General features: G+C 42.4%; 1 protein-coding gene across 13 annotated transcripts in view; it reads left to right on the top strand.

Annotated features, from left to right (window-relative positions):
• The window catches only part of LOC139281277 (tumor necrosis factor receptor superfamily member 13B), a 99,228-nt gene extending 83,452 nt beyond the window's left edge, over nucleotides 1–15,776 (top strand). For all 13 annotated transcript variants that reach the window (XM_070901376.1, XM_070901375.1, XM_070901373.1 and 10 more), the window contains 2 exons: nucleotides 6,967–7,176; nucleotides 14,696–15,776. In XM_070901376.1, coding sequence (XP_070757477.1) covers nucleotides 6,967–7,176; nucleotides 14,696–14,997 — 512 coding nt within the window. In that variant the 3' untranslated portion in view covers nucleotides 14,998–15,776. The remainder of the gene's footprint in view (nucleotides 1–6,966; nucleotides 7,177–14,695) is intronic.
• Nucleotides 15,777–17,812: the final 2,036 nt, after the last annotated feature.

The raw sequence follows: 17,812 nt of genomic DNA, 5'->3' as shown, positions 1-17,812 counted from the left end.
TTTCTATATTCCTCCAAAGATTCTATAGTATTTAGCTGTCGGTATTTGACATAAGCTTCCCTTTTTTTCTTAATCCTCCCCTGTAAGTCCCTAGACATCCAGGGGCTCTAGAATGATTTTTCCCAGCCTTTTTCTTTAAGGGCACATGTTTGGCCTGAGCCTTCCGGATCTCCTCCTTGAATGCCTCCCACTGTTCCGACACTGATTTACCCACAAGTATTTATTTTCAGTTCACTATGGCCAAATCACTCCTCAACTTAGCAAAGTTAGCTTTTCCCCAATTTAGGACTTTTATTCCAGGCCTATCCTTGTCCTTATCCATAACCAACTTGAATCTGACTGAATTATGGTCACTGGTACCCAAGTGCTCTCCCACGAATACCCCTTCAACCTGCCCAGGTTCATTCCCCAAAACTAAATCCAAAACCGCCCCCTCTCGTGTTGGGCTTGTAACATACTGACTAAAAAAGTTCTCGAAAGTATTTTAAGAATGCCGCACCCTCTATACCCTTCACACTATATTTGTCTCAATCAATATTAGGGGATTTTAACTACCCTACTACTATTACTACCGTATGGTTTTTGGACTTCGCAGCAATTTGCCGACATATTTGGTCTTCTATCTCCCTCCCAGTGTTTGGGGTCTATAATACACACACAGCAGTGTGATCGCCCCTTTTTTATTTTTCAATTCGACCCATATGGCCTCATTTGATGATCCCTCTAACATATCATCCCTCCTCACCGCTGTAATAGTTTCTGTAATCAATACTGCGACCCTCCCCTTTTTTACCCCCCCTCTGTCTTGTCTAAAAATCCTGTAATCAGGAATATTGATCTACCAAACCTGCCCCTCTCTCAGCCATGTTTCTGTAATGGCTATAAGTATCTACCTGTGCTCTTAGCTCATCGGCCCATATACCATTTAGCACAGTAAGTCCTCCTTGATTACTGCTTACTAACCTTTGTTTCCTCTGTCTTACAGATTTGCTTTCTAAATTCTTGCTATCCAATTTCTGCTTTACTTCCTTCCCTGTTGAATTTATTCTCAGGTTCCCATCCCCCTGCCAAGCCAGTTTAAACTCTCCCAACAGCACAATCAAAACTCCCCGCGAGGATATTGGTCCCGGCACTGTTGAGGTGCAACCCATCCGATTTGTACAGGTCCTATCTCCCCCAGAAGCGGTCCCAATGCCTCAAGCATTTAAAGCCTTCCCTCCTACACCAACTCTCCAGCCACGTGTTCATCCTCTCTGTCTTTCTGTTCTTGTACTCATTAGCACATGGCACCGGTAGTAACCCGGAGATTACTACCTTTGAGGTCCTACCCTTTAATTTTCTTCCTAGCTCCCTAAATTCTGCCAGTAGGACCTCATTCCTCTTTCTACCTATGTCGTTGGTCCAGATATGGACCACGACCTCTAGCTGTTCACCCTCTCCCCCCAGAATGCCCTGTGTCCGCTCTGTGACATCCTTGACCCTGGCACCAGACCACCCTGGAGTCACGTCTGCAGCCACAGAAACACCTCTCTGTTCCCCTAACTATAGAATCCCCTATCACTAGAGCTCCTTTATTCTTCGTCTCTCTCCCCTGTGCAGCTGAGCCACTTGTGGTGCCTTGGAATTGGCTCTGGCTGCACTCCCCAGAGGCACCATCGCCCGCGCCGATACTTAGAAGTGAATATCGGTTTGAAAGCGAGATGGACTCACGGGGGGACTCGTGCACTACCTGCCTAGTGTTCTTATTTCGTCTAGTAGTCACCCACTTCCCCTCTGCCTGCACACTTTTAAGCTGCAAGGTGACCACCTCCTGAAACGTGTTATTCACATAGCTCACAGCCTCGCGGATATACTGTATTGACTCCAGCTGCCGCTCAAGCTCCAAAACACGGAGCTCAAGTAGTTGAAGCTGGACACACCTCCTGCACACATGGTTGTCTAGGCCACGCAAAGTGTCCAGGACTTCCCATATGCCGCAGGATGTGCACTCCACGGGACTGAACTGCCCTAATTAAAGACTTATCTAATTAAAGAGAAAAAGAGAGATACTTACCAATCAAACAGCCAACCAACCACTTACCTGCCCGAAGGGCTGTAAGATCCTCGACAGAAGTGAATTCCTCACCTACCTCCGACCCTCCTGCTCCTCGGACTCCCAGACTCCCAGGGACTCCCGCTCTCCCGGACCTCGGACTCTCCTGCTCTCCCGAACTCACAGGGCCTCCCGACTCGCCGAACAGGGCTAGCAGTTTTACTATGCCAGTGTAGCTGATTTGTGCTCGAGTAAACGCTAGATTATTATGATTCTTTCTTTTTTACTACCATTTCTTTGATCCTGGAGATATACTTGCAGTACCAAGAGAGCAGGCACACTGCTTTAGAATCCTTTCAGTGTTCTGAGTACACTCTTGGGCGATGGTAAAGAGCTGCTGCAGGATAACTGCCCTTCTGATTTTCCTGGGCCCCTGCTTGCAGGTGATTTGCTCTCATATTTCCCCTCCTATAAGGAATGTACAACTGCCACTTCCCATCTCTCCTGGAGACATTTGACATTGGGAGTTCACCCTGTGGGATCATGGATTCAAACCACTCCGTAGAAAAGACATGAGTTGGTTGCTATCTGGTGTGATACAGGCTTAGGGTAATTTATCATCAAATATTACCTGCCTATGTGTGAAATGCTTAGTTTTCATTATTCCCTCCCCAGGAACTTGGGTGAGATGCAGAAACCTATCAAAAATTTAAGCAAGCCATATGACCCTCAAGCCTGCTCCGCCATTCAATAAGATATTGGCTGATATTCGATCTCAACTCCAGGTTCTCCATATCCCTTGATTCCCCTAGAGTTTAAAAATGGATCTATCTCAGCCTTTAGTATACTTATTGATTCAGCACTCACAACCCTTTGGAGTAGAGAATTCCAAAGCTTCACAACCCACCAAGTGAAGAAATTCCTCCTCATTTCAGTTTTAAATGGCCAACCCCTTATCCTGAGACTATGCCCCCAAGTTCAAGATTCTCCAGCTGGGGACAACCGCCTCTCAGCAACTACCCCGTCAATCCCCCTCATAATCTTGCATGTCTCAATGCGATCACTTCTCATTCTTCTAAACTGCAGAAAGTACATGCCCAATCTACTCAATCTCTCCTCAGCCCAGGAATCAATCTATTGAACCTTTATTGCATGCCTCTAAGGCAAGTATAACCTTCCTTTGATAAGACGACCAAAACTGGACACAGTACTCCAGGTGTGGTCTCCCCAAAACCCTGTACAATTGTAGCAAGGCTTCCTTACTCTTGTACTCCAACCCCCTTGCAAGACCAACATGCCGAATTGCTTGCAGTATCTGCTTGCTAACTTTATGTTTCTTGAACGAGGACAGCTAAATCTTTCTGAACACCAACATTTAATCGTTTCTCACCATTTAAAAAATATTCTTATTCAATTCTTCCTGCCAAAGTGAATAACCTAACATCTCCCCACATTATACTCCATCTGCCACCTTATTGCCCACTCATTTAACCCGTCTACATCCCTCAATAGGCTCGTTGTGTCCTCCTCACAACTTAATTTCTCACCGAGCTTTGTATCGTTAGCAAACTTTGATACATTACACTTGGTCCCTTCATCTAAGTCATTGATATAGATTGTGAATAGATGAGGCCCAAGCACTGACTCTTGCAGCACCCCACTAGTTACAGCCTTCTTACCTGAAAATGTTAGAGCTAATGCCCCGTTACTTCATACACCTTGTATTTGAGGTCCATGCACTGCCATTTTGACCAGGGTTCAGCAGACCCGATAATACAGAGGAACAGAATAGGAACAATGGACTTAGACGAAGGTGACAACATTTTAGGGATGATATAGCCCTATTAGTAGATTCCCAACAAGAGTGACCAAGATACAGTGGCATCATAGTCTCTTATATTGCACTGCAAGTTGCATCAAGCACTTCCCCAGGACCCAGCACCAGCCTGGCCACTGGCACCTCAAGCAAGACATTAGTGAGGTGGAGAAAGGAGCACTGAATTAAGCATTATTTGCAAGTGAAGGAGAACGGAGCAGGAGTAGGCCATGGGCCTCCCCTTGAGCCTGCTCCGCCATTCAATAAAATCACGGCTGATCTGATCTTGGCCTCAACTCTACTTTCCTGCCTGTTCCCCATAATCCTCGACTCCCCTGTAGTTCAAGAATCTGTCTCTCAGCCTTGAATATATTCAATGACTCAGCCTCCACATCTCTCTAGGGTAGAGAATTCACAACCCTCAGAGAAAAAATTCCTCATCTCCATCTTAAATGGGCGACCCCTTATTCTGAAACTATGCCCCCAGTTCTAGATTCCCCCACGAGGGGAAACATCCTCAGCATATACCCTGTCAAGCCCCCTCAGAATCTTGTATGTTTCAATAAGATCATCTCTCATTCTTCTAAACTCCAATGAGTACCGACCCAACCTTTCCTCATAAGACAACCCCTTCATCCCAGGAATCAACCTAGTGAACCTTCTCTGAACTGCCTCCAACGCAAGTATATCCCTCCTTAAATAAAGGAGACCAAAACTGTACGCAGTACTCTAGATGTGATCTCACCAACGCCCTGTACAGATGTAGCAGGATTTCTCTACTTTTATACTCCAGTCCCCTTGCAATAAAAGCCAACATTCCATATGCCTTCCTGATCACTTGCTGTACCTGCATACTAACTTTTTGTGTTTCATGTACGAGAACACCCAGATCCCTCTGTACCGCAGCATTCTGAAGTCTCTCTCCATTTAAATATTTTGCTTTTCTATTCTTCCTACCAAAGTGGATAACCTCACATTTTGCCACATTATACTCCATCTGCCAAATTTTTGCCCACTCACTTCACCTATCTATATCCCTTTGCAGACTCTTGAGCTCCTCACAACTTGCTTTCCCACCTATCTTTGTATAGTCAGCAAATTTGGCTACAATACACTCGGTCCCTTCATCCAAGTCATTGGCACATCAGTATTTACAGTTTGCCAACCTGAAAATGACCCATTTATCCCGACTCTGTTTTCTGTTAGTTACCCAATCCTCTATTCATGCTAACATATTACCCCTAACCCTGTGAGCGCTCATCTTGTGCAGTAACCTTTTATGTGGCACCTTATCGAATGCCTTTTGGAAATCCCAATACACTACATCTACTGGTTCCCCTTTATCCACTCTGCTCATTACATCCTCAAAGAACTAAATTTGTCAAACATGACTTCCCTTTCACAAAACCATGTTGATTCTGATTGACTATTATGATTTTCTAAATGCCCTGCTACTACTTCCTTAATAATGGATTCCAACATTATCCCAAACGACAGATGTTAGGCTAGCTGGCCTATAATTTCCTACTATTTGTCTCCCTCCTTTCTTGAATAGGGACATTACATTTGCGGTTTTCCAAGCCATTGGGACCTTTCCAGAATCTAGGGAATTTTGGAAGATTACAACTAATGCATCCATTATCTCAGGAGCCAGTTCTTTTAAGACCCTAGGACGCAGGCCATCAGTTCCATGGGACCTGTCAGCCCTTAGTCCCATTAGTTTGCCCACTACTTTTCCTCTAGTGATAATGATTGTTTTAATTTCCTCCCTCCCTTTTGCCCCCTGATTTTCTATTATTGGGATGCTTTTAGTGTCTTCTACCGTGAAGACAGAAACAAAATATTTCTTCAAAGTCTGCCATTTCCTTGTTTCCCATTATAAATTCCCCAGGCTCATCCTCTAAGGAACAAATGTTGATCCTTCCTTTTTATATACTTGTAGAAGCTCTTAGTCTGTTTTTATATTTCTTGCTAGTTTACTCTCAATCTATTTTCTCCCTCTATCATTTTTTTAAGCTATGCTTTGGACTTAGGAGGCAGGAGTAAAAGGCAGATTAGAGCAGTCAGCCAGCTCACACTGTGTCTTCACAGCATGGACAAAGGATTGCTGTCCTACTGGGCCCACCAGTTTATAAACATCCTATACCCCCTCCAGCTGCAGTCTCTTTTCCCCATAGAAAGCAATGAAGCAGTAGCTCTGGGCGAACATGGCATCTGTGCCTTAATTCAGCTGTAAACGGCAGAATGGCTGATGTTGGAGTTGGTCCCTGCACTTGCCTGGAAGGATACTGTGTCCTAGCTGTCACCTTCACAGAAACAGGTACATCAGTCCTAGTTTATAGAGAGATGGGGCTGCACGTCAGACTGCAACAGATGGTAGAGCTCGGACACAGCATCTGCAGTAAAGCAGAGGTGCCGATCACCAATGTCATTGACAAATTGAGGTGGGAGTGGGAGTCTGTAGACCTGGGTCCTGAGGTAATGGTGGCTCTGCACATACTACCAAAGATGACTTCATAACTGTAGATGAAATTGTCTTTCTCATCTAGATCATGTATGAGAATAGGATGTGCCAGGCCCATCCTCCCAATTCGCCCAGGTGGTACTAAGATAACAGCAGGTATTAACCCTTTAAAGGCAAAAGGCAGTCCAGTTCAAATTAGAACAGTGCAAAAGGTCAATGCCGTAAAACACAAAACACAAACCCTTGCAGCCAAAAAACAAAAAGATGATAATCCAGCCAAAAGTACTATGCACTAACTAAGATAGCATACTGAACAGGCCTTGCTGGCTGTAACTATAATCGGTCTGTTACTTATGGGCGAGGCTAACATTGAGGGGAGAGCTTTACCCAATCTTTTAGAATTTTCACAATATCGTCTTGCTCTCGTGTACATACATTTATAAGGCTTGTTCATACTTGTAGCATAACTTAAAAGACTCAAATCACAATATCAAGCAGAATTTTGTGCGCCCAGTTTTACAACCTGCCCTGGCAGAATGCGAGGCCATATCATTGGCTCAAATTAAGCATCTGGGATTGATCAATACATGATATGAGGCTCTCTCGTTTTAGCCGGCTTCATTTGTTGGAATTAATTATGTTTCTCCCTTTTAGAGATCACAAGCTCGAATCAAGACCCCCTAGCTACTCTCAGGCACTGTCTAGACGATCATTTTTACATCTTTATCTTTGTGGTCCTGGCAGTGAGTCTCTGTGTCGTTACATGTGTATTTCTGATGCTGCTGGTTTGTTGCGTCAAGAGGAGAGGCGTTTCCACATGCGACACTGCTGTGACCAGCCACAAGACTAATGCATCCTCAAAAGGTCAGTAACCAGCAACGTGACTTTATTTTGTAGCTGATTTAATTTGCAGCAGAACTTTATAGAGACTTAAAGTGAGAAGGATATAAAATTAAATAGCAAAAAGTAATAAAACTAAATGAATGGGGGGGTCCTTTGAGCCACCTAAAATCCCAGTGTTCCCATCGCCCAGGCGGTCCAGTGCACCCGAGCAGAGAACCAGGAAAATCATCCCATGTATGTTCAGAATAAAAGGGAAACAAAAATGAATTTTAAAAGAACAAAGTTAAGCAAATGGAAGAAGAGAGAAATAAAATGTACATTTCTTGAAGCACATTCCTCACATAACGACGAACTAGTAGCTGTTTAATTTTACATATTAGCTTTGATTTTGCAAAGTCAGAAGAATTGGGGCTGTCCCAGACCCTGATGTGGGCAAGCCCCTGCTGGTAACTAGGAAGCTTGGCCTTGCTGAATTCTGTGAAGCTTCTCTTCAAATTTTAAATGTCTGCACGGTAAACAGCCCAGCATGGAGCCTGATCACCCTTGCGATTTCTTGGGGTGACCGGAAATCTGGCCACGCAGCAACACTTAAAAAGGGCGAGTGCGCACCATTAAAGGGAAATGATTCTTTGTTCGGCTGAATAAATTATTTTCTGCAAAGTACAATGCAGGCAGGGAGGAACATGTGGAAAACTCGCACCCTTTGACCATGATGCTTCAAAATGTGCTGTTGCAGAAGTTGGTCCTATTTGGAGAGGAAGGTTATTCTCCTTTCATAGCTAAGGTGAAAGCTGCTTGGTTAGAGATTACAGATCTGGTGCATGGATTGGGAACAGCTAAGGAAGTACTTCTGCCACATTAGGTGGCTTGACAGGGTAGATGCAAAGAGGATATTTCCTCTCATGGGGGAATCTAGAACTCGGGGCCAGTCTCAGAATAAGGGGTCACCCATTTAAAACGGAAATGAGGAGGAATTTCTTCTCAGAGGGTCATGAATCTTTGGAATTCTATACCCCAGAGGCTATATTTAATGTGAGATAGACAAATTTTAAGAGCTAAGGGAGTCAAGGGTTATGGAGAGAGGGCAGAGAATTGAAGTTGAGTCCATGATCAGATCAGCAAGGGGCCAGATGGCCTACTTCTGTTGCTATTTCTTATGTTCTTATGACTGCCAAGCTGTTTCATCAATGATCCTCCTTTCATCATGTCAGAAATGGGGCTGTTCACAAATAATTGCACAGTTAAAAAGATGGTTAAACATAAAATGAGAAAATCCTATTAAAAATGAGTTAAACTGTCTGTACAACAATGTACATAGTGTCCGTAATAAAACAGGGGAACTGGAGTCAACCATGTGTTACAAAGAACCAGACATAGTAGGGATTACTGAGACATGGCTAAAGAACAATCAGGACTAGGAATTAAACATTGCAGGATATAATTTATTTAGAAAAAAAGAGGGGAAAAGGGTGGAGTAGCTGTACTTATTAGGGATAACAATGGCAGTAGAAAAAGTGACGCAGCTATCAGCAAGACAGAAATAGAATCTATATGGAGAGAGAGAAAAGATAATAAAAGATCAATCACACTAATAGGTGTAATCTACAGACAACCTAATAGTGGAAGTGAGATGGAAGAAATAATATGCAGACAAATTAGTGAAATGAGTAAAAAAAACAGAATAATCATGGGGGATTTCAACTACCCAGATATTAAATTGGTTAGAAAAGGTAGGTAAAGGGGATAAGAGAATGGAGTTCCTACAATGTGTACAGGACTCCTTTCTAAAGCAATATGTATAAAGACCAACAAGGGCAGATTCTTAAGAACATAAAAAAATAGGAGCAGGAGTAGGCCATCTGGCTCCTCGAGCCTGCTCCGCCAATTAATAAGATAATGGCTGATCTGATCAAAGACTCGGCTACACTTCCCTGCCCGCTTCCCATAACCCTTTATTCCCCTATCACTCAAAAATCTGTCTCTATCTCCGCCTTAAATATATTCAATGATCCAGCCTGCACACCTCTCTGGGGCGGAGAATTCTATAGATTTACAACCCTCGGAAGAAATTCCTCCTCATCTCAGTTTTAAATGGGCGGCCCCTTATTTTGAGACTATGTCTCCTAATTTTAGTTTCCCCTATGAGTGTAAATATCCTCTCGACATCCACCTTGTCGAGCCCCCTCATTATCTTATATGTTTCAATAAGATCACCTCTCATTCTTCTGAACTCCAATGTGTATAGGCCCAAACAATCTTCATAAGTCAACCCCCTCATCTCCAGATTCAACCTAGTGAACCTTCTCTGAACAGCCTCCAATGCAAGTATATCCTTCCTTAAATACGGAGACCAAAACTGTATGCAGTACTCCAGGTGTGGCCTCACCAATACCCTGTATAGTTGTAGCAGGACTTTTCTGCTTTTATACTCCATCCCCCTTGCAATAAAGGCCAACATTCCATTTGCCTTCCTGATTACTTGCTGTACCTGCATACTAACTTTTTGTGTTTCATGCACAATGATCCCCAGGCCCCTCTGTACTGCAACACTTTGCAATTTTTCTCCATTTAAATTATAATTTGCTTTTCTATTATTTCTGCCAAAGTGGATAACCTCACATTTTCCCACATTATACTCCATCTATCAAATTTTTGCCCACTCACTTAGCCTGTCTATATCTCTTTGCAGATTTTGTGAGTCCTCACAATTTCCCTTCCCACCCATCTTTATCAGCAAACTTGGCTACATTACACTCTGTCCCTTCATTCAAGTCATTAATATAGATTGTAAATAGTTGAGGACCCAGCACCGATCCCTGTGGCACCCCATTAGTTACTGTTTGCCAACCGGAAAATTACCATTTATCCCGACTCTCTGTTTTCTGTTAGCCAATCCTCTATCCATGTTAATATATTACTCCCAACCCAGTGAACTTTTATCTTGTACAGTAATCTTTTATGTGGCACCTTATCGAATGCCTTCTGGAAATCCAAATTCAGATTCACTATTGGATCTAGTACTAGGGCACGAACCAGAGCGGATAAGAAAAGTAAAAGTGGGGAATATCTAGGCAATAGTGGCCATAATATAATATGCTTTATGATAATTGAGAAGGACATAAGTATGACAAAAACCAGAATAGATTAGAGAAAAGCTGATTTTGAGGGGCTGAGAATAGAACGAGAATAGAACATGGGAAAAATAAAATGGGCAACAACTTGGCAAAAAACGATGTAGAGCAGCAATGGGAAACATTTAAAATATATTCCACTAAAAGGAACAAACTAAACACTAATGAGGCTCCGTGGATGAATAAAGCCACTAGGGAACAATTGAAGGTAAGGAAAGAGTCATACATTAAGTACATAGACAGCGGGGGAGTGCATGATAAGGAAGAATACAAAAAGATTTGGAGAAATCAAAAAAATGAGCAAGTCAAATTGGAACTATGAAATTAAATTGTCAAAGAACAAAACAAAATTGCAAAATATTTTACAGGCACATCAATTAAAAAAGGAAGGTTGGGAATAGGGTCATTAAGAATAGACAGGATAACACCAGTAATGATAGGGAGATGGCAGAAATATTAAATAATTATTTTGCTTCAGTATCTACCGGGGAGATAGAATTGGATGATGAGATAAGTAATGAGATAAGCACATTTAAAATAAAGAGGGGATATATTAAATAAACTAATCAAACTCAGGATTAAAACCCCTGGTCCGGATGGATTGCATCCACACATTTTGAAAGAATCTAGGGAAGAGATAGCAGAGGCCTTACTTCACATATTTAATAAGTAGGGAAGTTATGCTTAACCTGTACCAGAGGACTTGCGGATAGCTAACGTATCGCCTATATTTAAAGAAGGGAGGTAGAACATGACCAGGGAATTATAGACCAGTCAGCTTAACATTGGTGGTAGGAAAAATAATGGAATCCCTTCTAAAGGAGAAAATAGAACATCTACAAACCAAAAATAATAACTAATAGCCAGCATGGATTTCAAAAGGGAAGGTCTTGCTTGACCAACCTCATTACATTTTTTGAAAAGGTAACAGAGATAATGGTAATGCAGTAGTTGTAATTTATCTAGATTTTCAAAAGGCCTTCGATAAGGTACCTCATAATAGACTGATGAACAAGGTCAGAGAATGCAGAGTCAGGGGACAAGTAGCAGAATGGATAGCTGGCTGGCTTCACGACAGAAAGCAAAGAGATGGGGTAAAAGGTAGCTATTCACAGTGGCAAGTGGATAGTGGTGTTCCATAAGGATCAGTGCTGGGACCACTGTTGTTCACAATTTATATGAACGATTTAGACTTTGGAATCAAAAACACAATTTCTAAATTTGCGGATGGCACCAAATTGAGGGCGGTGGGGGATAGTCAATACTGAGGAGGACTGCAACAAATTACAGAAGGACATTAATAAACTTGCAGAATGGGCATATAATTGGCAAATGAAGTTCAACACAGATAAATGTGAGGTACAGATATTACATTTTGGTAGGAAGAATAGGGAGGTCACTTATTACTTGGAGGGTGCAAGTCCAGGTGGGGTAGAGGAACAAAGGGATCTCGGAGTACAAATACACAAATCACTAAACGTCGCGACACAAGTTAGCAAGGCCATAAAAAAGGCAAACCAATCACTAAGGTTTATTTCTAGAGGTATAGAATTGAAAAGTAGGGAAGTTATGCTTAACCTGTATTTAACCTTAGTTAGATCACATTAAGAGTACTGCACACAGTTCTGGTCGCCATATTATAAAAAGGATATTAGAAAGTGCAGAGAAGATTTCCAAGGATGATACCAGAAATGCGAGGGCTTATACACATCAGGAAAGGATGAACAGGTTGGGTCTCTTCTCTTGAAAAAAGGCTGAGGGGTGACCTAATAGAGGTCTTTAAAAATGATGAAAGGTTTTGATAGTGGATACAGAGAGAATCTTTCCACTTGTGGGGAAGAGCATAACTAGAGGCCATCAATATAAGATAGTCACCAAGAAATCCAGTGGGAATTTCAGATGAAACTTCTTTACCCAAAGAGTAGTGAGAATATAGAACTCGATACCACAGGGGGTGGTTGAAGCAAATACTATAGATGCATTTAAGTGGAGGCTAGACAAGCATATGAGGGAGAAGGGAATAAAGGGTTATGCTGATAGATTTAGAGGAGGAAAGACGGAAGGAGGATCAAGTGAAGCACAAACGTTGGCATGAACTGGCTGGACCGAATGGCCTGTTTCTGTGGCGTATATCCTGTGTAATCCTATGTTCAGCTCCATTCGCAATTCCTTGATATTCAATGGCATGATCATTGCCAAATCCCCCATCAACATTATCTTGGGGATTACCATTGAACAGAAATTCAACTAGAACAGCCACATAATTGCCATGACTACCAGAGCACATCAGAGGCTCGGTATCCTGCAGTAAGGAACTCACCTCTCGACTCCCCAAAGGTTTTCCATCACCTGTAAGGCACAAACCAGGAATATGATGGAATACCTTCTTGCCTAGATGGGTGCCCCTGCAACAACACTCAAGAAGCTAGACACCATTCAGGACAAATCAGACCACGATTGTCATCTCATCCACCACTGACACACCATTGCTTCTTCGACACCACCTCCTAAACCCATGACCTTCATCACCTAGAAGCACAAGGGCAGCAAATTCATAGGAACACCATCATCTCCAAGTTCCCTTCCAGGTCACACGCCATCTTGGCTTGGACATAGATCCCTATTCCGTCATCATCACGGTCAAAATCCTGGCACTTCCTACTTAACAGCATTGTAAGAGGACCTTCACTATGCAGACTGCAGTGGTTCAAGGCAGCCATCACCACCTTCTCCAGGATGGGGAATAAATGCCCCCTTTTATTAGTGATGGCCAGATTCTGAGAATTATATACAATATATATTTTTTTGTTAGTCCTTTCTCTTGCTTTGTATGGAAACTACAGGCCACAGCAGCTGTTAAAGGATCACATCTTATTTGCTAAATTCAACAGGACACTTAATGATTCTTAGCGAGGTAAGGGCTCAAAAGTGCAGTGGAGGTAAATGAAAGAAGCAAGAGTGTTTCTTCTGAGCCCTACATATGACCATGCAAGTTGCATGGTCTTGGCAAGGGTGCCAGGATGCATGCCTGAATAAAAAAAATGCAGAGGAAATGTTCATTTGAAGAAACTAGATAGTATCCTGGTGCTAATGAAGGTGGTTAGGTATGGCAAGGTTGAATAAAGTTGCAAGACAGCTGAATGAGAAGGGAAGTGAGTAAGTAAGGTTTATCCTGAACTGGAGCAAATGGGCGAGTACTAGATGATAATTTTGACTAGTTAACTGGAGTTGTTTTTGCATGTTACAGCATCAATTTCTGTAGTTGGTGCCAGATGATCTGAAGATATGGTTGTTTGAGAAGGATTACAAGGCCAGAAGGCAGCTAGGCAAACCATTCTGTGACCGAGTATCAGGGTCCCAATGACCAAATGGGAGCAGTTGCCGGGGGTGGGGGGGGGGGTTCGGGTAAACCAGCAATCTCAGATGCCAACTCTAAATTGAGCATGTAAAAGGGGTTAGTTAGTCCTGTGAATGACCAGGTCCCCTTTGGGAAGGCCAGGCCTGATTATCAAGCACAAGACTCCAGGATGTGCAACACGCAATGCGAGGAATATAACGGCATTCCTATATATAGTCTTAAAACGGGTAGGACCACATCTGGGGGTGAGTGACCTACCGAGAGGGTAGGATAATTCAGTCTCAACGGGCCAATTGTTGCAATACCAAGCAAAAGTACAGCCAGCGCATCACTTGTCAGGATTGAAAGAGGTCGCAGTCGACACTCACACTGTTCAAGGGACTGCAGGGCAACAGTTTGAATGGATAAGGATGTTATAATGTATGCACCTGCAAGTCTGCTCACAGGTTGTAGAGAGTTGTTGCTACCAAAATAGTTGTAGAGCTGTTGCACTGCGAGTGGCTTAGCCAGACACGTGATGTTCACAAGACTCAATAAAAGCCCAGTCAGTTGGGTCCAGGTCATCCACGATGAGATATGCAGTTGTGAGCCTAGTGGATGAACTGGTAATGTGTAGTGTGATTGTTAAACCTTTGCTATTAAGAACTAGTTGGTTAATTAACAATGTGTTGCTGTGAATTCTTAAGCAAGCACCCATGAAGCAAATAATTACAGATGTTGTAGCCAACATGGTTAACGAAGAGAGCGCTTGGGTGGGAATTTGAAGTCAGCAAAAATTCTGGGGCTGAGCCAGACTGTAGATTGAGGAATAGATGAGATTTGGAGAATTTATCCAATGGCAGGCAAACGTGCCACCTAGCTTTGAAAGGACTGAAAGCTAAAATGTACTAATTTTAATCTGGAAGGTATGGATACTTAATTGTCTGGTGTAACACCCAGACATCAATGGAAAGTGTGACATGACTTTCCTATAAGCACAGTAAATCCACACGATACTATTGTAGATGTCAGCTGTTATTTTTGCTGTATTAGAATTGCTTTCTTCTTACAGATGGACTGCTGCAACTGGGTGTTGAAGGAGATGATCAGAATCAAAGTATATCCTCTGAGCCATCATCGTCTGAGCCATCTGAAACTTGTAGCTATTGCTTCTCGGAACAGAGGATCTCAGACAAGGAGCGAAAACTGTTGTCAAACACGGCAACACCTCATCAGTGCATCCATATACCACCTGCAGCTGACGCAAGAGCTCTCCCTTCTGCCACAGTTTACAAAGAGAAACCATTTCAAATCATCTGCTCTCCCTCACAACCCAGCACAAAAGAAACAGAGAAGTACCAATTGAAGTTTTGAAGACTTTGAGCTGAAGCCACTTTGACTCTTGAAAGTAGACAGGTCCCCCTCCCCCTGTAAAACTGGTACACTCCCTGCCACTGTCACACACTGTCTGATGTAAAGAGTAAAGGGTTTAGATCTCCCCTCGAATATAACAATCATACTAAATGCCCCTCCTTAACAACAGCCAGAGAGGGCAGCTGGTGTACTGCATCATTGCAGATGGATTGTCCAGAAACAGGATAAAAGGAGTCACATAACAGGACAAGTATTTCCATTGCAAAGAATCATTATGGTTTACACAAGGTGATGCCTCAGTTTGTAAATAGAGATCCACACAGCAGGAGGATTCCTGGACTGTTCACTGAGCCCTTATTTGTCTTTGTCTCTTGACTTGGTGTAAGGGAAATCAGCCAAAGTTCCTGCACCTGACCATCATCGAGTGAAGTGCTGGAAAATTTGTGGATGGCAGGTGAGGACAGCACCAGGCTCCGCTGTACTGCCCCACAAGGTCGAATAGCCTACCAACACTCATTGCCTAAACATACTTGTAAAAAAATAGCTGCAATCCCTTTGGAATAGTTTCCCCAGCAAGGAGTTTGCAACTTCAAAAGAGAAATTAGAACTTGTGGAGGAAGTCACTAGATACAATATTAACATAACAAGCAAATCTGGCCATGTCACTCACAATTACTGCTTGGAAGTAAGTGTTGTTGTGTCTATTGGATAAATATTGTACCTGCACGTTTTCAGTCTTTTAAGCAAAAATACACAAATAAAAACCTCGAACTTTGGGACACTGCTGACAAGGTGACTCACTCAGTAATGGGAATTGTGCCAAAGCACCAGGGAGGTGAGGAATAGCAAATGTTACACCTGTGTGTTGAGAGAAACAGACAAGCTAGGAGGTTATAGACCAGCTAGTCTTGCCCTGGCTGTGGGAAACTTCAAGGTCAATAATACAGAATGAAATTTATTAAGATTTAGAAAGGTGGGGGTAATGACCTGCCATATCATGCTTGATGAATGGGATTGATTTTTTGGATATTAGTGTCTAAAGTAAATATGATGGATATATACATTTAGACTTTGAGGGAGTTTCATTAGGTGCCATGTGAGACATGAAAGTTACAGCAGATGCCCCAAGTTGGAATGGAGAGAGAGAGAATGAGAATGACAAGGAACCACAAAGCAATGAATACATTGGAAAGAAAAAATTGTCAAATAAGACACAAAGTTCCCGTTGTTTTGTGCTGCACACAAACTGGAGATGTTTAGGATACGGACTAGACATATTCCCATGAGAAGTTGAGGTGCATCAAAAACAAAGTCCTTGGATAAGTAGAAAATTTAAAATATGAGACTTAAAAAAAGGCACATCACATGGGTTAATGCAGAAGGAAATCAAGTGCAATATAGAAAATAGAGGGAAAGGGGAGATCAGAAAATACAGGCACGATGCAAGACTGACATAACATATTCCAACTTTATAGCACAAAGGTTGCCAGGGTCTAATTTTGTCATTGCTGCTGTTCAGGAGCCGAGATCGATTTTCCCAATAATATTGCACATGGAGGCAGCAAGTGTGTGTGGTTGGGGGGGGGGGGGCAGGGGAGTCTCAGTAATCATTGCAGGACAAACCATAAAGCTGGCACAGGGAAACCCAATGATGCAGTACAAGAACTAATTCTGAGTCTCCATGACATTATGAAGACAACATTAGGAGGTCTCCCATAGTCAAATGATTTATTTTGACATTTTGCTTTTTCAGAACATGAAAAAAAATCAAATGAGATTACAAATGAAATTGGTACTGCAGGCAATACCACAAATGGAGAACTAGATTAACACAGTGGGGCTGAATTCAAATATACATTACCCTGTCCGGAGGATATTAATGGGAGTCCTTACATTTCATATTGAGGACAGTGCATCAACAAATGACCCTTAACATGGGATACGCCTGAACCACCTGGCATTCCGGGAAATGTAGTTTCATTTAAGCAGCTTTTGTATACCAAACACTAAGACCCACAAATAAAAGGACAACAGCTCCCAAAATGCACTGTGATTATCCAAGCTCATGAACTGAGCACATCTCCTATAAAACTGCTGGGGCTGATTTTTTCTGTAAGCCTCGAGGGCAAGGTGTGTGAAAGTCCATATCACAGTTGGATGTTTTCACGTTCCTCGTTATTGAATCCGTTCTGCTACGGTGAACTACACATCAGTTGAAGTTGAGCAAGAGCCAGTCATTGCAGGACTGACTGACATTCTGAAGGCCAAGTGACACGCTTGAAATTTTTGCATTATTGTGAATGACAGAAGACTAATGAATAGAAACTTTAAAAAAAATCACCGGCAATGCTACTCTTGGAGGTTTTCTAACTTTACTACCAAAATGGATGATGTTGTAGCTAATGTTTAGCAGTTGTCTATAACAACAGCAGGATTATCAGAATTATGTTGAACATTGTAATCTTGTCTTTTCTTTTTGATCTAATAAGTCAGGTGACAGTCATTAGCTATTACATCATCATTTCAGGCAAACTAGTGCGTGAAATCTGTAACCTTTATTAATCCTTGTTGTATAAATCATTTTGATTGTACAACTTCACAGTAACATTTAAAAAGTACAGATGGGAATGTATGTAGGGAACATATCTTACCACAATAGTGGGGAACTTGTCACTTGACCTTAAATGCACAGAGAAAACAATTCTCGAAATGTAGCTTACACTGCCATGTGGACATTCCACATGCCACACCCAAATACTTAAGTTTCTGCTGCACTGCGCTATACACAGGGGATGGCATATGAAATGCCCGCGTG

Source organism: Pristiophorus japonicus, chromosome 15 (assembly GCF_044704955.1).
Source record: "Pristiophorus japonicus isolate sPriJap1 chromosome 15, sPriJap1.hap1, whole genome shotgun sequence".
NCBI classification, from domain to species: Eukaryota; Metazoa; Chordata; class Chondrichthyes; family Pristiophoridae; genus Pristiophorus; species Pristiophorus japonicus.
Note: the sequence above shows the minus strand (reverse complement) of the source record. Positions and strands in the feature narration are given on the sequence as shown.